This window comes from Hibiscus syriacus, unplaced genomic scaffold (assembly GCF_006381635.1).
Source record: "Hibiscus syriacus cultivar Baekdansim isolate YM2019G1 unplaced genomic scaffold, ASM638163v2 tig00110162_pilon, whole genome shotgun sequence".
Taxonomy (NCBI): domain Eukaryota; kingdom Viridiplantae; phylum Streptophyta; class Magnoliopsida; order Malvales; family Malvaceae; genus Hibiscus; species Hibiscus syriacus.
This window is the reverse complement of record NW_024062609.1, coordinates 133,459-154,954: the sequence shown is the minus strand read 5'-3', so window position 1 is coordinate 154,954 and position 21,496 is coordinate 133,459. Positions and strand designations below refer to the sequence as shown.

The 21,496-nt window shown below is 34.2% G+C and overlaps 1 protein-coding gene across 3 annotated transcripts; it reads right to left on the bottom strand.

Moving 5' to 3' along the window:
* Window positions 1-14,854: 14,854 nt before the first annotated feature.
* LOC120216587 (inositol-tetrakisphosphate 1-kinase 3) lies at window positions 14,855-19,407 on the bottom strand. 3 transcript variants are annotated; one of them, XM_039213951.1, is made up of 10 exons: window positions 19,006-19,401; window positions 18,348-18,429; window positions 18,210-18,242; window positions 16,583-16,703; window positions 16,350-16,442; window positions 15,918-16,037; window positions 15,642-15,818; window positions 15,343-15,398; window positions 15,155-15,239; window positions 14,855-15,006 (listed from the first exon to the last, which is right to left on the bottom strand). In XM_039213951.1, the coding sequence occupies exons 1-10, from the start codon at window positions 19,191-19,193 to the stop codon at window positions 14,918-14,920; spliced, it is 1,044 nt and encodes a 347-aa protein (XP_039069882.1). In that variant the 5' UTR covers window positions 19,194-19,401; the 3' UTR covers window positions 14,855-14,917. The 3 variants fall into 3 exon arrangements, with proteins under 3 accessions (XP_039069882.1, XP_039069884.1, XP_039069883.1); XM_039213953.1 differs by lacking the exon at window positions 19,006-19,401 and adding an exon at window positions 17,867-17,988 and having other exon boundaries at window positions 18,348-18,435; XM_039213952.1 differs by lacking the exon at window positions 14,855-15,006 and adding an exon at window positions 15,029-15,084 and having other exon boundaries at window positions 15,130-15,239; window positions 19,006-19,407.
* Window positions 19,408-21,496: the final 2,089 nt, after the last annotated feature.

The following is a 21,496-nucleotide window of genomic DNA, read 5'->3' as shown; positions in this document are numbered from 1 at the left end:
GTATCGGTACCCTCTGGGCAATCTGGTTTTTCGATTTAAGATTTATTAACAAAATATTTTTGGCTTGATTAAGGCTCAAAATACTTTGTAAAATTGTTTAAAAGATTAAAACACACTTTTACACTTGAGTAAGGATTTAAATTGACATTTGAAAAACTTGGAGTAATATTTTGATATTCGAATAGTTTGATCGAATATATATTTGAAAATGATTAGAAAATCTTGGAATCCAAAAACATTTAATTTGTTATATCGAAACATCAAAATGTTTTCAACAATCTCCCCCCTTTTTGATATAACAAAACATTTTAGTAATTTTAAGATTTTGTAATTGAAAATTATTTTTGAAATCAAGTTTTGAAATTACTCCCCCTTACTCTAATAAATTACTCCCCCTTACTTTAATACTTCTCCCCCTTTTTGTTAAATCAAAAAAGATTTTAAAATAGTTTAAACAAGATTTTTGAAATTTAAGCCAATTGATAGATTAAGATAAAGTGTAAGCTGCTAAGATCACAATCTAGAGAAATGTTAGCCATTAGTTCCATAATTCAATAATCATAATCAATGTGAAATAATAAATTGGTCATATTGCAACTATAATGTAATTGATGCAAAAACATTAAACCAAATCAAATAAATATAAGCATTCAAAGTTAGACATTCAACATACATAACAAATTCAAACATTCGATCCAAAAACATTAAAATGTTTAACAAGTCAAAGTTCTAAATCCGAAGTTCAATCTTAAGAAAAATCGAAACTAGGCAAGGTTTACTCCATTGGAGGATCGGAAAGAGATAGATGTGTCCATATATTAGCCACATCTCGTGTAAGCACATCGAGTCTATCATCTATAGCATTGAATCGATTATTCACTGCTTCACGGTTAGCTTGAATCTCTTGTTGATTGTCCAATTGTTGAGCCCCCATAGCAGATAAATGGGACTCTATAGATGTAAACCGAGAATCCATGGTTGCATATCGAAATTCGAATGTCTCCATAAAATATTGAAAATATGGAGGCATTTGATCCTCTTGTTGTGCTTGTTCCTCGTGCTGCTCCGGCTCATCGTCGGGGACTTCGTCAATGTCTTGCATCAGCTGTTGAAGTTCAAGATCATCGTCCGCCGTCGGTGCCGGTGGAGCTCTTGAAGAACTAGCTCCCGATGTTTGCTCAGCAGATCGAACCCATTGCTCGGTGTTCTTATCCTTTGTCTATCCCGATTTTGTTAAGGAAATAAGATTAATTTGATTTTTGAGAGGGAAGGTTACATCAAGTTGTACCCTAAGCTCGACTTTGACAAACAGATTACTTAGAAGACAACCGTAAACTAGAGATGCACAAAGTTTCTTATTAGGAACAAGGTTTACGGTTTCAACAATTTCAGCAAAGATAATATGAGGTAGGTTTATTTTATTATTGTTTTGGATACAATGTATCTACCAAAGATCTAGGGCTCTAAGAGTGGAGTATTTTCCTCCAGATGGTCGAAACCACCAAGAGATCATCATATAAAAGAAAACGATCATGGAAATCTAATACACTCGCACTCTTCTTTCTTTTATAAGGAGTACATACCGTTTGTTTTTCATTATCTAAGCAAACATTATCTAATCCAAATGCACGAGCTATGTATTCCGAGTCAATATAGATGAATTTTCTTAGAAGGTAAGATCTAATTCCTATGGTTTTGATTTTATCCCGGTTTTGGAGACAAATGGCATTGGAATAGAAGATTCGAACAAGTTGATGATAAACTATTGGTTCGAGTTTAAAAAGTTTATCAAATTTCCACTCTCGTAGGGTAGGAAGATATCTAAAATATATTTCTAACATAGCTTGAAGAGATGGGATTCGTTCTTCTCGAATTTTGTATGACTCAAAATATTGAGAATACCTGAAGAAGAGATTTTGTCTGCGACCAGGTTCATTGAAGCATGAATTACGAATAGTCATATTACAATCAACGAGATCAGGAATTTGTTGGATATGAGGTGGATTTAGAGGAGGGTTAGGAGGTTGGTTTGAACGATTAGTGGACATTCTAGGGCGTTTGTGAGACATGACTTAGGAAATCGGAATAAACAAGATTAACATGCAATTTTAAAACACATGTATGCAATAATATCAATCCCAAAACTCAAATGAGTCCTCAATATTTCAGGGTTCTCTAAAATAGTTTTAATAGACAATTTTGGAAAACCATATTTGAAAACAATGTTTGAAAATCAATACATATGTAGTTTTCATGAAATCATCATAACTAAATCAAAAACAACAATTTTTTTTTATTTCGAAAATTTTAAAAAAATGGTCAAATCTTGTGTTTTTGATGAAATTAGTTGTAGAAATCTAGTTTAAAAACATCATATAATCAAAGCCCGATCACTATTTCAACCTAGAACTAATTAAAACTAGTTTTATGTTCAAAATCAATGAAATAATGGGTTTAGAAAAATTACCTTGAAAAACTCGGACTTGACGTTTTTAATGATTCTAGTAGGATTATAAGTTGAAAATTGAAGTAATTCCGACTTGTATTTGATGATTTTGGCAAAAGTGGAGATTTAGAGAGAAAGGGAGGAGGAACGACGTGTAAGAGAGAAGAGAGGGTTTTGAGAGAAAGGGTTCTTCTGGACGTTTAATAACCAGAACCCGTGGAGGGTATCGGTACACTAGGGGAAGGTATCGGTACCCATTCAAAGGGGGTATCGGTACCCATTCAAAGGGGGTTCGATACCTCATGCGCTAAAATGTCCAAAAATATGATTTTAAACACTTATAAAGCTAAATTAATCAACTCTAGTGGTATTGGCAACTCATATTACGAAAATTAACAATGTTCAATCAATGTAAATCTATCCTTAAACATTATTTGAATATATAATTAATTCTCACTAAGAATCATAAAACTCCCCCTAACTAATAGCAAATGATGCAATCAAAAGTGTTATTTTTATAAGCATTTTCCAAAACTAATTAAAAGTGCTAAACTTATTTTAAACACTTAGTCAAGGTAGGTTGGTCAAACCTAATTCTCTCCTAAGTGTCCAAAATCTTTCTTTATCTAAAGGTTTTGTAAATATATCTGCTAATTGGTGCAAAATATCAACATATTCTAGAACTATATATTCTTTAGCGACATGATCTCTAATGAAATGATGTTTAATTTCAATGTGCTTAGTTCTAGAGTGTTGGATGGGATTTTTAGTGAGACAAATAACACTAGTATTGTCACACTTGATAGGTATGGTACTTATTTCAATTCCATAATAAAAAAGTTATTGTTTCATCCATAAAATTTGTGCACAACAACTACCGACTGAAATGTATTCCGCTTCAGTGGTAGATAATACAACACAATTTTGTTTCTTTGAAAACCAAGAAAGCAACATATTTCCTAGGAATTGGAAAGTACTAGAGGTGCTTTTCCTATATATTTTGCATCCTAAATAATCCACATCAAAGAAGGCATGCAAGCTAAGGCTAGTGTCTCTAGGATACCAAAGTCCTAAACTAGGAGTGTCCTTAAGGTATCTAAAGATCCTCTTAACAGCCAATAAATGTGATTCCTTAGGGCATGATTGAAATCTAGCATATAAGCAAACACTAAACATAATGTCCGATCTACTTGCGGTTAGATAGAGAAAAAAGCCAATCATTGACCTATACAATTTAACATCCACACATTTACCTCCTTCATCTTTGTCAAGCTTTGTTGATGAGCTCATTGGAGTGGCGTGAGGTTTCCCATTTTTCAGTCCAAACTTCTTGAGCATATCCTTGACGTACTTAGCTTGATTAATGAAGATGTCATCTTTTCTTTGCTTGATTTGGAGTCCCAAGAAAAATGAGAGCTCCCCCATCATGCTCATCTTGAATTCACTTTGCATTAGCTTAGAAACTTTTTGGCAAAGAACATCATTAGTAGAACCAAATATTATATCATCAACATAAATTTTAACTACTAATAAATCTTTACCTTTATGCTTTAAAAACAATGTAGTATCAACCTTCCCTTTAGAAAAACCTTTTTCAATTAAAAAGTTTGACAGTCTTTCATACCAAGCTCTAGGAGCTTGTTTTAAACCATAAAGTGTTTTTTTCAATTTGAAAACATGATCTGAAAATTTTGAATCTTCAAAACCAGGAGTTTGTTCCATATATACTTTTTTATAAAACCATTTAAAAATGCACTTTTAACATTCATTTGATATAGTTTAAATTCATTGAAACATGCAAATGCTAATAACATTCTAATTGCGTCCATCCTAGCTACGAGAGCGTATGTTTCATCATAGTCTATGCCTTCTTCTTGAGTATACTCTTGAGCAACAAGTCTAGCCCTGTTTCTCACTATATTACCACTTTCATCAAGCTTATTCCTAAATACCCATCTAGTACCTATAGTAGATTAATTACTAGGCCTTTCAACTAATGTCCATATTCTACTTCTCTCAAATTGATTTAACTCTTCTTACATAGCCATAATCAAATGTTCATCATTTAATACTTCTTTAATATTCTTAAGCTCTATGCATGAAATAAATGCAACATAATTACATATATTTCTAAGAGAATATCGAGTTGTTACCCCTTTGGATGGATCACCTATTATTTCACCATCCTTGAAATAGTTATATTCCCTTAGGTAAGAGACTTCCCTTTCTTCAATAGTTGGATTCTCGAGAGGATATTGAGTTTCCTCATCTTTAGTTTCTTTCTTTGATGATGGTTCTCCAACGTCATGTCTAACGTCATTTGTGTTTATAATACCTACATCATCATTCATACAAGAATCCTTCATCGGAAGGGATTATCATAAAAAAACATGTATAGACTCTTCTACAACTAAAGTTCTTTTATTAAATACTCGATAAGCTTTAGAATTTAAGGAATAACCCAGAAAAATTCCTTCATCACTTTTAGCATCAAATTTACCAAGATTTTCTTTACCGTTGTTTAAAATAAAACATTTACATCCAAAAGGATGAAAATAACTAATGTTAGGCTTTTTATTTTTGAAAAGTTCATATTGAGTTTTCTTCAAAATAGGCCTAATCATTACTCGATTAATAACATAACAAGCGGTATTTCTGGCTTCCGCCCAAAAATATTTTGGCAAATTGTTTTCACAAAGCATGGTTCTAGCCATTTCTTCTAAAGTTTGATTTTTCCTCTCAACAACTCCATTTTGTTGAGTTGTTGAGAGGTTATAGGTGCTGAAAAATTATGGCTAATACCATTAGAATTACAAAACTCAGTAAATCCAAGATTTTCAAATTCAGTGTCATGATCACTCCTAACACTAGTTATGGAGTATCCTTTTTCATTTTGGATTACTTTTGAAAACATGATGAATTTTTCTAATGCTTCATCTTTAGTACTTAAGAATAAAACCCAAGTATATCTAGAATAGTCATCATCTACCAAGACAAATGCATATTGTTTCCACCCAAGCTAGTAGTCCTAGATGGCCCAAAAAGTTCTATATGGATCAATTGTAATACTCTACTAGTTGATATATCATTAATGGACTTAAAGGAATCTTTTCTATGTTTTCCTTTAGCACAAGCATCACAGATTTTATCATTATCAAATTTTAGCTTAGGCAACCCTCGAACTAAATCTCCTTGAATTAACCGTTGCAAAACACTCATACTCGCATGTCCTAGTCTCTTATGCCATAACCAACTATTATGCTCATCCTTGGCAACTAGGCATAAATTAGTCATATCTATAGAATCTAAATGCACCATGTATATGTTTTCTATTCTATGACCAATAAGCATAATCCGATTAGATGTAATGTCATGTCAATGACTTTACAACCATTAGTTTCAAACATGACATTGAATCCCTTATCGCATAATTGACTAATACTCAATAGATTATGCTTTAATCCATTCACATATAAAACATTCTTAATTTGTATGGAAGAGGTATTACCTATAGTACCTATACCTTCAATATGACCTTTTGAATTATCACCAAAAGTCACCTCTCCTCTATTTTTTTGCGTTAAGCTCTATGAACCCGTTTTTGTCTCCGGTCATGTATCTTGAGCATCCAATATCAAGGTACCATGAATTTGAAGTTGTTTCCCTTGACTTGTAGCAATGCTCATTTTCCTACAAACATGGATTAATTTCTGATTCTTGGTACCCAAACTCTTTTGGGTCCATATTCATTAGTTTCCAAAATCCTAGTCCCATTGGGTATCCATTTTTGTAGGATATCCTTATCTTTAGTAGTAATGAGTCCTTTAGGAACCCATATACTTCTAATGATTTTATCATTTGAGGTTCTTTAGAAACCTCTATGATTGTAGCTTTTAAAACTTTTTTTAACAAAGTTGATTTTTGAACTTTCTCCATTTTCAAAATGTTTTGGATCAACTTTATTAAAAGAAGCTTTGAGATCATCAATTTTCTTTTGATGATTGTCGTTTACTCTTGAAAGTAAGTTATGCAAATCGGTATTTTTCTTTTCAAATTCATCTAATTTGATTTTCAATTCTTTGATCTTACTTTCAAGATCATTGTTGGTTTTTGACATAAGACTATTTTCATTTTTCAATTTTGAAATATCATTTTTATATTTTGAAAATAAAGTCTTATAATCTAAATCCAACCCATTATAATCCTCTAATAACTCAGGTTACCTGAGAATTTTCCCCGATGGCCATTAAGCACAAGTTTGCAACTTCTTGTTCCTCTTCATCAGAGCCTTCTTCATCACACTATGTAGCCACATGAGCCTTGTGCTTATTCTTTGATTGACCATTATTCTTCAATTATGGGCAATCATATTTGACATGCCCCGACTTTTTGCATTCGTAGCAAATGATCGGGTCCTTCTCTTTCGGTTCATTTTTGAAGCCTTCGTTTCGTTTGAATTTTCTTCCTCGGTTGGGCCTCATTAATTTTCTGAACCGTTTGGTAAATAATGTCATCTCCTCGTCATCGTCATCTTTATCCGAATCACTCTCATCTTTTTTGGATTTGAGAGAAATGATAGCTCCGTAAAAGGTCACATTTTGGGACCTTTTTACTTAAGTTATTGAGTGTCTAATAACTCATTTAGGACCATGTAGATGCATTTAGAAGCATTTATTTGTGTAACACCCCTAACCCGTATCCGACCCTAATATGAGTCCGAGGTGTCACATTGACTTTTCAAACTTTGACACTTAAAGAAAAACACAGAAATTTTAAACTTTCATTAAAACAAAATATGTTAATTTACATAAGAGAGACCACGAAATACAAAATCGATCAGAGCATTTGTAATTAACAACTTATTACCTGCCAACACTCTATGCATAACCCAAAATACATACTTTGTCAATTACTTCTGATATGATCTTTTAGTAGTGATATTGTTCTTGTCACTTCTAGTACTGCTCTTCTTGTTTCTTGGTACCTACGTGTAAATCACTTACACACTAAGTCATAGACTTAGTGAGGCAATAAATGAACATGTAACAATAGATTCATGAATATGCATTCTTACCATTTGATCATGACATTTCAATATACATGTATATATTTCACTATAACATATGCAATCATGTCATGCACATATGAAACTTACCTCTTGTATCACTTTCACTTTAATTTATCTTTCAATTGCCCATGTACATTATTGAGAACAAAGGTACGTGAATACATTGAGGTTGTGCACTAACGCTGTCACCATAACTCGATAAATTCCCACTAGGGGAAGTGAATATTTATCCCGAAGGACCACTGGATATGTCCCGAATGACCACTAGATATGTCCCGAATGACCACTACGTCCCGAAAGACCACTGGATATGTCCCGAAGGACCACTGGAAACCCTCGACTCTTGGCATGCCAGCTATACCTATAGCTCTCATATCATATAACATGGGCTTAAATATGAATACATTTCTCATTTCATATCTCTTTCATCACTTTTCATATAAACACATATAATCATTTCCATTATTCCACATACCTGGATTGTTTCTCTTGTAATGGCGTTTGTTCACATAATATCATATTAAAGCATAATAAATTATGCATGATATCACTATAACAATAATATATGTGTGCATGTACATGAGTATAAAATCATGAATTCAACTATCAGAGATAGACTTATCACAAGTCTTGTCTCTATACACTTTAACTAAAAAATACACTCACATTAGCCTTGTTTTGATTCGATTCTAGTCATTTGATTGTTCTGGAACAAGATTATGTTCTATATCTATATAGTAATACATTGATACATATCAAAATACTAATTGATATATTCTAAACTATTACTCCTTAGGCTAAAAATGAAGTTATTTTTATCTTTTAATGAAGGTATGCATCGATGCACTCTACTGTGTATCGATGCATCCCTTAACGGGTGCATCGATGCACTACTTGTGCATCGGTACACAAATCATATTCGATGTTTGAATATTAAGGGGTGCATCGATGCAATACTTGTGCATTGATACACTGATGGCATTCGATGTTTTTAAAGGAGTGCATCAATACACTTTATGTTCATCGATACACCTTCAATAATTTCTGGAATTTTATCCTTGATGCATCGGTACACAATGGATGTGTATCGATGCACTCTGCCCAGAATTCACTTCTTGAACTCGAAAACTTATCCATTTTAGCTTAAATCTTTCATTCCCTTTTATATTCTTAACTCCAGTACACAAACTTAAACCAATCTATACTCATTTATTTCATCTTAAACTTCAAAATCCTATCATCCTCATGAAATTCAAGAATTATACCAACTTTGCAACATGATTTAATTCCACTTCTAACACTTAATATGTATTAAATAGATTGATGACAAGTCAAATTTAACTTCTAATTCTAGATATGAACTATATTCTAAGATTTCATTCAAGAACCTCTAATCTTTAATCTCTTCTAACTTTATCATCCTTTGATTTTAAGATAACTTAAGCTTTCCTTAAACTTAGTTATCATCTAATAATCAAAATCCAATCTTAAATTTAACAAGAAACTCAATAATCAGAAAACTCACCTTTGTTTTACTTTACTCGTACAAGGAAGAAAGAAGAAGAAAAGAACTCTGGAAGCCTTTGTGTTCTCCCCTCTTCAACCCACGTGGATTAATATATAACCCTTCATTTCTTATTTCCTTGTAAATGACCTCTTTTCCCTTCTATTCCTTCTTCCTTTCAATTCAATTCTATACAATAATTTACAAATAAATCTTTATACTATTCAATCATTCTATTTTAATCACCAAATTATAAGACTTTACAATTTAGTCACTAACCCGGTATTGAGGATGTTACAAGTTGCATGTGGTGGAATTCAGTTTGTCACGACATTTTATTTTTAAAGTAGTGTTGTTTTATGGGAAAGGTGCTTGTTTGATGATGTGTAGGAATTGAAAGCAATGAGAAAAGGAAAGAAAATGGTGTGACATAAGGAGATTGCTGAGCAAAATGAAATTGCCAAGTTCGACTGGCATTTCGACAGCGCTTAAAGTGCGAGAAGATATTTTTGAAGCAAGCTATCTCTGACTTTCCGAGAGCTCTGCCCGAGAAATCTGCCTCGAAGATCTGGCTGGAGGGGTCGGCGCATCTACAGCCGATCCTGCTGACCACGCCGCCTGCTCTGCAGATCATGTCTATCCTTAGGCGTCTGTAGTGGGATTATATCGGGTACTCAGTCGGCAACCCAGACTGGATCACTGCTATGCTCTGCCCGATACCCACGTGATTTAAGTATGGTTTGGGGTTTCCTAGGAATTTCAACACCAAGTCCTAGGGTTAATTTTCCCCTATAAATAGAGGATGAAGCCACAATGTTAGAGACTTTGGTTCCACCCAGATTTGAGCTTAAAAAGTTAGAGAGAGAATGTCTCATCTTTCTCCGTCAATCCTACTTGCCGTGGCATTTCTCCTTGACAAGCCGGAGGGATTAGCGTCCTGAGCATCTGAGAGGAGCCAGTTTGTTAGGAGCAGTGCTTGGTGGCCGAGGGAAGCATTGGGCAGTGCACGTCAAAGGCTTTCTCTCATCCCTTAGTTCTTTGTTTTCATATTTTGTTATTGGGTTGTAAGGAATGAATGATACTTGCTTTGTTCTTGTTTATTTCGAACCCCACTATGGACTAATCCTATTTGGTGGGAGTTCACTTGGATGTTTAAGTTTTTATTTCAATGAATGATTATTTTGCTATGCTTTAATCTGTTTTATTTATGAAACTTAATGTCTTAAGGTTGTAGGAGCTATGAGAGTAGCCTTTCCTTAGGAAGTCTTGAGGGTTCGAGAGAATACCTTGGCAAATTATCCTTAGTGTTCGAGAGAAACTAGGGAGGAACTACATAAGCAAGGGGTTCTAGGTAGTAAATAGGCCTAATCCACCTTAGAGGTAAGGTTAGGATTTCATTCGACTAAAAGAAGTTGTGCAAAAACGATAGGTTAGATGTTAATGCTGCCACAAAAAGGTATTGTCGAGACATATCCTATTATCTGGACCAATAGGATCACTGCAGGGGTTTACGCCAATTTGTTATGCCAGGACATCTTTAATCTATCGAGTCCCTTACTAGAGATAGCATAGGGCACCTTAGTAGACTCTGTTGGGCAGGGCAGGCATAGAAGAAATACCATTCAGAGAAATAGACTTAGGTTTTCCTTGTGACTCCCATCACTCATTCTCATCGCTGCTTGTCATGTGAGAAGGATAAAGTCCTATATATATATTAATCAAATCGTATATTTACATTTCATTTTGCCTTAATATTTCCATTTGTTTGCACTCAACACAATTTAATTTTCCACGACATTTACATCCACTTTGCCACGACATATCCATTTGCTACCATACCACCATTCCATTTCCACAACATCCATCTCATTTTTCCACAGCATTATCATTTGTACATACCATCACTAACTTTACTTAGGTGACAAAGTAAAGCGCTTTGATAGAACTTATTCGACTTCCTCCAATCCATGTGGAGACGATACTCACTTATCATTGTATTACTTGTTCGATTGTGTATACTTGCACATATATCCGTACCCATATTTAGTACTCATACCGAGCGGACAAGCAACTCCCACGTTCTTCTTCTTCTTCTCAGTTTCTTTCTTTATCTCATCCGTCTTTTCAAGGTCTACCTCATCTTGAAGCATCATTTCATGCTTGAGGAGAGAACCGATTAGCTCATTGAGAGTCAAGGATTTTAAGTTCTTAGCCTCGATGATCGCCGTCTTCTTTGATTGCCAAGATTTTGAAGAGAGTAAACTAACTTCCTCATAAGCTTTTCATTTGGAATAATTTCTCCATATGATTTGAGACCATTGACAATCATGGAGAATCTTCCCGTTATATCTTTGATATCTTCATCCGGTTTCATCCTAAAATTTTCATAGCTATGAGTTAGAAGACTAACTTTAGATTCTTTTACCTCGTTTGTGCCTTCATGAGTGACTTGTAGTTTATCCCATATCTCCTTGGCGGTTGTACAAGATGAAACTCTCCCGTATTCATCCGGTTCAAGAGCACAAAATATAATATGGATAGCTTTTGAGTTGAGCTGGAACATTCTTGTCTCTCATTCACTCCACAATCTTGAATGAGTGGAAGGTTTGATGTATCTATCTTCTATGACATTCCATGCTCCCATGTCACTTGCTTGAATGAAGTACATCATTTTATTCTTCCTATAAGCGTAATTAGCTCCATTGAAGAAATGAGACTTGTTGAGGGGAATTGAATCGAGACCGGAGTCGAAGTTTGAAGTAGAGGCCATTGATGACTTGATTATCGATGTAACTCTTCCCGGATCTACTTAATAGGCGATTAAACCTTCAAATGAGTCAAGCTCTGATACCAATTGTTGAGTTAATCGATCGACGGAATAGGCCAAGAGGGGGTGAATTGGCAATAAAAATTTCGATGGAAGCTTTTGCAGAAAATTGAAAATATTTGCACAACAATTTAGAGTGGTTCGACTTTCTCAACCAAAGTCTACGTCCACTACCTTAGCTATCCACACTAAGGATTTTCCACAAATTCACTAATTTGGCTTTCTTTTGAAGACAAAGAGTAACCTTACAAATCTCTCAAGAATTATACCTCAAATTCTTGAAAACACTCTCTCCCAAAGAGAACAATACAAATTTTGCAAACTCATAAGGAAAGATGTTTGCACAATTCTAGAACAAAGGAAGAATACTTAAGAATAATACAATTGAGCATAATAAGTGTTCTTGAAAGAAAAAATGAATATTGAATGGAATAGGCTTGAAAATGCTCAAACTTGAGGTTTGATGCTTTCTGTTTGATTCTCTCTTGATTCTTGTTAATTTTTATTGATCAATGGCTCCTAAGCTTGTTTAAATACTCTCTGGATTACTTCTGAACGTTGGAGATCATTAGTGGAGTCAATAGAGCCATTATTGCGTGAAAACAATTAATAAAACAGCTTGGAGCGTGGGGGGTATCGGTACCCCTTCATAGGGTATTGGTACCTGCAGTGTAAAATTCAAATATTTCGACCGTTATTAGACTGAGGGTATTGGTACCTCCTGGGGGTATCGGTACCCTCCGAGCAATCTGTTATTTCTCGGAGCCAAATCTTACATAGGGGTATTTGTACCCTCTTTGTGGTATCAGTACCCTCTGGACAATCTGGTTTTTTGGTTTAAGATTTATTAACAAAATATTTTTGACTCGATTAAGGCTTGAAATACTTTGTTAAATTGTTTAAAAGATTAAAACACACTTTTACACTTGAGTAAGGATTTAAATTGACATTTGAAAAACTTGGAGTAATATTTTGATATTCGAATAGTTTGATCTAATATATATTTGAAAATGATTAGAAAATCTTGAAATCCAATAACATTTAATTTATTATCGAAACATCAAAATGTTTTTAACACATTAAATGCAATTATATGCTCCTATATGCATCTAAATTACAATCCTTGTGGTGAATATATGAATGCTCTTTATCGTTTACTCAGATATCTTAAATGTACAATAAGTTATGAACTTAAATTCGTTAGATACCTTACAATTCTGGAAGGATATTGTAATGCAAATTGGGTAATTGATAATGATGAAGTAAGTTCCACTAGTGGGTATATTTTTACTTTAGGTAGAGCAATTATTGCTTAAAAGTATGCAAAACAAACATGTATTGCTCGCTTCACCATGGAATCAAATTTCAATGCTCTTGATTTAGCTGGCCAATATATCGTCAGTCAGAACAATGGTTGTCGCGCTCATATCAGGAATGAGTTTGAAATCGTAACCGAGCCCATCGGAAGAACCATGGTTTCGCCAAGCCTCGAGACAGCCCCAAGGTTTCTAGGTACCACCTCCTGGATGGATAATAAACCGCGAGTCAGGATTGGAGCGGTTGACTCGGACCAATCCCGGTGAAGCCACGAAAGGAGTAACCAGTGAAGTCGAGGCTACAGTTGAACCAGATAAGTCGTGAACCGTTATTGACCATCCTTTACGTTCTTTTCATACCCTTTCCCTTCGTTTCCAAACGACTTTAACCGACTCCAAGGATTACTCGACTCTGATAGTAATCACCTGTCCGATTTTAACCGAAGGATTTATTTCACAAGCACAGAACAAACAAATGCAAACTAACTAAACAGTATTGAATGGGTTGGCCCAAAACCCATAATAGAAAATAGGAACCATGAAGCCTAACAAATTTTGTACTTGAAATTTTGCCAAATCGAAAGTTGCTCATGTATGTAATCCACAAGCGAAGGCGCTTATTTTATTTCACGCTATTCACCCCGAGAGGCTAAAGAAACAATGGGAATGCCAATACTCTCCTAACTTCCGCTCCCAAAATCACCTTCGTTCCCAATTCCATCTCTATTCCTTCAATTAAGGCACGTAACCTTCCATCTTCAACGGTTTCCGGAGGTGGGGTGTTTATAGAATGTTCATCCAGGCCGCAAAAGAATGCAACGAAGCATCATATGAAGACAAGGCCACGCAAGACGCACTCATGGGACGTAAGGAGGAAGCCCACCGTTTACGCTCCTTTGCCTCCGCTCCCTCCTGATTGGAACTTTGTTTCAAGCGCCGGCGACGTTGCTGAGGCTGCTCTACAGGCAACTGCTTCAAGCGGGTAGTTTCTTGTTAATCATTATGTCGATCATACCCTATCTGGGTTTTTGAAATGATTGAATGAGCCTGATATGTACTCATCAATGTTCTTAAACCTTGGACTTCCAGATGGATTTGCCATCAGTTTAGTTTGTTCTCTCTTAAAAATTACGTTTTCATGTTTAGGTTTACGTTTCCAAGTCACCCCACACGTTCTTTTAACGAGGTTAAATCTAACAGTTACAAAATCTTCTAGATAACATTGAGACTCATCAAATTATTTGTTAATTTTTATCGAAAAATTGGGCTATCAGATTAAATGTGAAATCGAGTGATGTTTTCGAGATTGGGGCAACTTAAGCACATATGAGTGGTACTTCCAATTAACTACTGCTCCACTGATATACAAAAAAAGTGTTGCTAAGAAATTTAAAGGAACAAAACTATACATATTATAAAAGATGGAAACATCAGATGTTATTGGGTGGTACAGGAAAGAGCTCGCCCATCGTCATGTTACATGTAAAGTGTTGAACAAAAGAATTGAGCACCACAGGTTTGGTTTTCATAGAGCTGTTTACATCGATAATAGGAGACAATCCAACCAGCTTCATGTAACTACAGAACTTGAAGGCTGGGTTCTTTTGTGCTTTGATATGGCACCCTCCACCAGCTGCTAGCAGGAATTTCGCGATGCTATACAATTGGGTACCGAAACAACTGCAAGGCATCATCATGTGATTATTTAACAGCACCATCTAATGCTTTTGGGGTGTCCTAGTCTTTCATAAAGTTTCTAGCTCAATCTTTTCTTGTATCGACTCTGTCCTAGGCTCAAGAGAAAGTCCGTAAATATATGTTCATAGCCAGGCATTTTCCCATACCCTGCATTATTTTTCACAAACAATTCCAGAGCGAGTCAGTTGTCTGCAAGGTGCTTCAAACAAAGAACACGATAGCATGCATGTACTTTAAACCAGGTACGAAAATGGCAGAGCATGATATGGTTTATAAAGGTAGAAGTTTCACTTGCCAGGAAAGTAGTTTATGTCAATGACAAAAAAATGATCCCTGGTTCCATGCTCCCGGATAACGTCTAGGTTAAATAGCCGAAGACCCTACATATAACCAAAAAGATAAAAAAACAGATTTAATCAAATTATTCTACAGGTTGGTGTATGTAAAAAGCAGAGAAATAATAGACAAAATTTAAAAAGCTACCAGGCGCCGCTGAAGCTCTTTGGCCAGTCTTTCAAGTAAAGGGCGAGGGGGAAGTTCTGCAATAAAAGAGAAGAAAAATGTGAGGGCCTATTAAGATACAAAACGCCTGGTTTTAAGAAAGCCTTTCAATTTGTTGCCTAAAATTAACTGAAAAGCCACAATCAAAGGTTCCGCCTTTTCAGGCTAAACCAAAATCCAAACACAATTTCATTGATCAAGCATTCATGTTAAAAACGGACCAAGCAAAATTGAAAAAATAGCAAACGAAAAGGGGGTAATTCTCGAATGGGGCAACACACCAGCCACACTAGGGTCCAAATCTGCATCATCTGCCGAAGCTGCAGCACAGGAAACCCGTGGAAACCGAAAAACACCCTTAATTTTGGAGAGCTCTCTTTTAGTGACATCAGGTAAAGAGAAACGCCTAACTACTTTAATGGCTTCTCCAACAATATAAACCTTAAAGAGAACACCTCCTACAGACATAAGGAAAAAACAGTACATCAGCTGAACATTGCTCATTAAAGTCCAAAAAGTTGAAGCCATTGAGCCTCCTAAGAATTGCAGCTGCATACCATGGTTAACAAACTCCTGAAGAACAAGTGGGGGTTCTAATTTCTCGAGAGAGTATTGGTCATAAGCAAGTGATAATTCATGTGACTTTGCACTTCCATCAGCAACCAATGGCTTCGCCACTGAAACAATGTGGGAAAATTAAAGCTTGATTAGAACAAATTGCCACGAAAATTATGAGTACAATAAATTCTCTCTCTATATATACACGAGTGTGTGTATAAATAAAATAAATTAAAAAGAACACAAAATCACATGATTGGGAGAATGATCTAGGCAAAACAACTCTTTGGCTGGTCTCACAGACATTGAACAGACAACACAACAGATTATTAAGCCTAATGCACAACCTACAATATAGAAGATTACGTATAACTTCAACAGCCCTAAAGAATGCTAACCACATATTATAACACAAGACAAAATGTACATACCAAGGGGTAGTATCAGCCCAGCTTTGTTTACAGCATCAGCAATGGATGATGCGTCTTTTTTAATTACTAATTGCCTAGGAACACCAACTTTTCCTGCATGGTAAAACAATATCAACTTTGCTCAGCATGGGAGTTGATTTAATGACGTTTCATCAAAAACCAAAAAGTTGCTTGAGCAAGAGGGAGGAAAAGACCTAGGTTCTAATGTCACCAAAAAAGATAGCACAAGTTACCATAAGAGCTGGATAAGTTCATGTCTGCAACACATTGTAGCATGGATTGGCGATTGTGCAAATGTTGTATAGCATCAGGAGGGTCAAGAACCGTGACTTCTGGATGTGTGTGTCTATAATCCTGCAGTTATATGGTAATTAATGTATAGGATTGGTCTCAACACAAAATGCGTAAAAAGCAGACAAATGGATCTAGAGACAAAAAAACTTCACTGACGTAACTTTTGATGCATGTAAAACCAATTACTTCCCAAAAGTACACACTTCATAGTCCTTTGCCCAGAAAGAAAAGGGAAAGAGTCTACAATCCTTGTTTCTTAGTTTTTGTGATAAGAATTTCATTCATTCTATCCAGAAGAAAAGGTTTTAAAACAGACACCTAAAATACTTCATATGTATATAATCCACTGGGTATTCATACAAAATCACAAGTCAAATTTATAGATTTTCCTTTGGGCGCTGTGATTAACAACAAACCATCCTCTGGTTGCGACGTAAAACCATGCAGAAACTGAACTATTGAAACTTGAAGACCTTTCATACAAGAACAAGATATTCAAGAAAGCAGAGCAACAGGCCAATAAGGACCCCATTAAATAACCAAATAAAAAGACACCACAAAGTAGAGAAACATAATAAATTAAGCGACATAAAACTATGAAGTCATTTGAAAGTCAGCATCAAAACAGGCTCACTGTATTTCGTTTACAATCAAAAGAAAACGGTCAAAAAAAATTGGTATCAAAATTAGTTAGTCATCTGATACAATTTTCATCAGGTGCCTAAACGTCACCTAGATACTAAAGAAACGGCTCAAAACACTGAGGATCAAAAGGAAATCGGACCACATAGTAATGAATTGAATTTACATTCTAGCAACAAATTCCAAAGAAGTTGAGCATGATTTAAGAAGCTGATACCTCTTTAAACCTATAAGTATACCAAATTTAAGAATTGTTCACTGAACCGCTTATCTACTCTTAATATATACAAATAAATAGCAATATCCAAGTTCCAGAGAACTAGTGATGAAGTTGATAGTAAGAATTTTTATGTTGCCGAGGCATAAGTTTGTTGCTGTCATTGTAGAACACATTATGGTATTTGCAAACAATTGAATCCTACTGCCAGTCACTTCCTCAAGCATGATATGGCAAATATAGAGGTACACCAGATCCTACACTTGGTTTGAGTCAGGACAGAAAGGTGTAATTGTATACACAGGACATATGAAGCCATACAAAACAATGAAAAATTTTGTTTCGCGTGCAATGCTAAGAAAACCTGAAAAATCAGCCAGATGGCCAATTGGCCATGGAAGTAGAAACATCCTCACTTGCTGGAATCTTAAGGCTTCAACCTCAATTATCAAGTCATGTTTCATGAGGAAGGAAAGAGCATTAAGTCTGCAAATTATGTCAGACAATTATGATATTTAAGTACAACAATTGTCTGACAACTGTCACTGGGTAATTTGGTTCCTCCCATGTAAAAACACATCAAAATCACAACATAATGTATCAAACAGAAGTGGCTTCACACTCAATCATTCCATAGCATTCATGGTTGAAAGGAAAAAAGAAAAAAAAAAGGACATAAATTATACGATTGTAGAATTTGGACCAACCTCAAGAACCTGGCGCCATTCTTTTCCAGTCATCTGCATCAGATGAAAATATGGATCATGTTAAGCCCCTTTTTTCACTTCGTCATGAAATTTAATAACACGACACACAATTAAACATATGCAAAGACATGTACTTACCTTATGCAATACAATATCAAAAGGACCTTGATCTGAAAGAGGCCTATTTTGATCAATTGCAACAAACAATATCCCCTTATTCCTGCACCATATCCAACATTTCACACAGTTACTAACACAAAAGAAACAAACAACACATCAACAGCAACATAGACTTTATGCTAAGCGCCAAAGTCGAGCCTTTTTCTCCTATCAAGGTACAAAACCACCAAATTCCATAATTTAAAAACACAACAGAAATAAACACATATTTTAGTATTAGCAGAGACTCATGCCTCAGTCACTTGACCAAAAAGAACAATAAATACCATTTCCATAGAGCCATGGAAGAAATTTAAGGTTCAGCTTGAAAGGATAGCATTAAGTAATGATAGTAACATTTTACCAGCAAGAAAGTCAAATAATGGCACAATAAAACCTATAAATAATAAATATATGAAAGGATCAATTCAAAAATAAATTAAGGAAAAAGCATATTATAATCACCACAATAAACGAAAGTCGTAAAACAAAAATCTTTGGCTTATTGGAGTTATGTGGTGGATGTAATATCATTCACAAAAATCACGACAGCGACGTCCAGCGGGAGAGAATATTCTCGATTTTGGAATAACAAGCATTGGACTCCAAAAAGGAAAAAAGAAAACCCAATATTCACCTGGCTAAACCTTCGAACTTGGGTTGTAAAAAGCTCTTGATTTTCTTAGAGGTAAGGGCATAACCGACAACAACAAGCTTCTGTTGTTGTTGTTGTTGCAAACCTCCGATGGAACATTGCGACATCGTTTCGGGTTGCTCCTCTTCGTCGCAGTGGTCCCAATGAGAGAACTCTTCCTCCAACCTCATATTCGAGTAAAATCAGGCTAATGATAACAGAGAAAATGCGCCTTATTCACGAAAATAAAGATCCCCGATATTTCAGAGAGGCAGTTAAACAAAAACAAAAACCAAGTAAAACAGCCAAAGGCAAATCAACAAAAATGCAAGAGAGAGCGAGAGAGAGGGAGCAAAAGGGAGGAGAAGAGGGTTTGGTGAAATGAAAACGCGTCAATAAATAAGCCAGGGGAGAGTCTGGATCAGATGTTTCGCTTGCTTTTAGGCTTAGGTTGTGGACCCGTTGGATTTGTGTTTGACTTTAATCATTTTGATCCAATGATCACTCGTCGCTTGAAGACGGTGCCGCATTTCCACATGTGGGAGATATTATGTCTTCCCATGGATACTTGCATTATGACGGGGATTGTTGAGGAAATGCGACTAATATATTGTTAATATACACTATTATTAGATATATTAAAAGATATTTAATAAATTTGGTTTAGCGTTATTTATTACGTTGATAGATTAATAATATTTTAGATAGAAAATATGAAAAATTATTAAAAAATTTGAAAATCGATAAACTTTGGTTATCGGTAAGTATTAATACATATATTTAAGTATTCATACTTATTTCACTGTGAAGAACATTAATTTAAGGTTATTTTTTAGTAAGTTTTAAGATATTAATTTAGTAATTATACACGTCTAATTGTTTATTTTTATGTTACGATATATATTATTATTAAATTAAAAATAATAAACATAGATATTACATATTTATTATTATCTTTGGTTAAAATTATTAAATTTAAATTCTAAATAATATTTTATAAAATATCAAAACAATCAAATAATTTTTTGTGTAAATGAAATTATTAAATTAATATTATAGGTGGAAAACATGAAACACTATTAAAAAATTTTGAAACATAAATTACATAACTTTCAACAAAGTATCGATATATTTTTATAAAAAATATATATACTTTCAACATATCAGGTAAATTTGACCGGTTTTATCATAATGAAACTGTTTTGTCATATTTTTACCTGTTATATTGTAAAGTATCGATCATTTTATATGATGTAATAGGTAGCGCTTATATAATGTAATAGGTAACGTTTATATAATAAAATATGTAGCGCTTATATAATAAAATAGGTAGCGCTTATATAATAAAATAGGTTAATTATTGGAAACATTATCAAGCACAATAACATATTAGGTAGCGCTTATATAATGTAATATGTAACACTTATATAATGTAATATGTAGCGCTTATATAATAAAATAGGTTAATTACTAGAAACATTATCAAGCAGTTCAACATATCCGGTAAATTTTATCGGCTTTGTCATAATGAAATTGGGTTTTGTCATATTTTTACCTGTTATATTGTAAAGTATCTATATATTTTTATAAAGTATCGATACTTTATAGGCGCTATTACTGCTTTTCTTTTAAATTTCAAAAGTGTCGATACTTATTTAAATAGAATCGACACTTTCAACATATCCGGTAGGTAGTTTAATGTAATAGGTAGCGCCTATTTTTTTTTACCGTTTACATTATTATATTTGATAATGTTTTCAGTAAATAACCGATTATGTTATCCTTGGTAATATTTTAGGTGTTTACCTAATATATTGTAATAACAAATTAAATAATTAACATATTTTATTATATAAGCACTACCTATTACGTTATATAAGCGCTACCTAATATGTTATTTGTGCTTGATAATGTTTCCAGTAATTAACCTATTTTATTATATAAGCGCTACCTATTACATTATATAAGTTTTACCTAATATATTATTGTACTTGATAATGTTTCCAGTAATTAACATATTTTATTATATAAGCGATATCTATTACATTATATAAGCGGTACCTAATATGTTATTGTGCTTGATAATATTTCCGATTAAATGATATAACATAATCAGTCTAAATTTTAACCGGTCACTTATTTAACCGGTTACGTCATTTTTTAACCGTTTTTTAAACGCCGCACCGCATAACTTCCCCTTATGACGTGGCTGATTCACACCACACTTTTGTTTGTGCTTTTCTTTTTTAAGCAATAATAATTCAATTTTACTAGTACTTCGGTCGATGCAAATAATTCAATATTTAGATTGTTTTTATTTATTGAACCATATGAATTTGGCCAAACTATTTATATTCTTATTATATTTTAATATAAATTTTAAATTCTAATAGAAAATTAAAAAATAAAATAAATCAAACTTGGCAGTTGATGAAATAGAATTCCTTAGATTATGTGATGGAGAAAAGATCGATTTATTTAAGGTGTCAGAAAA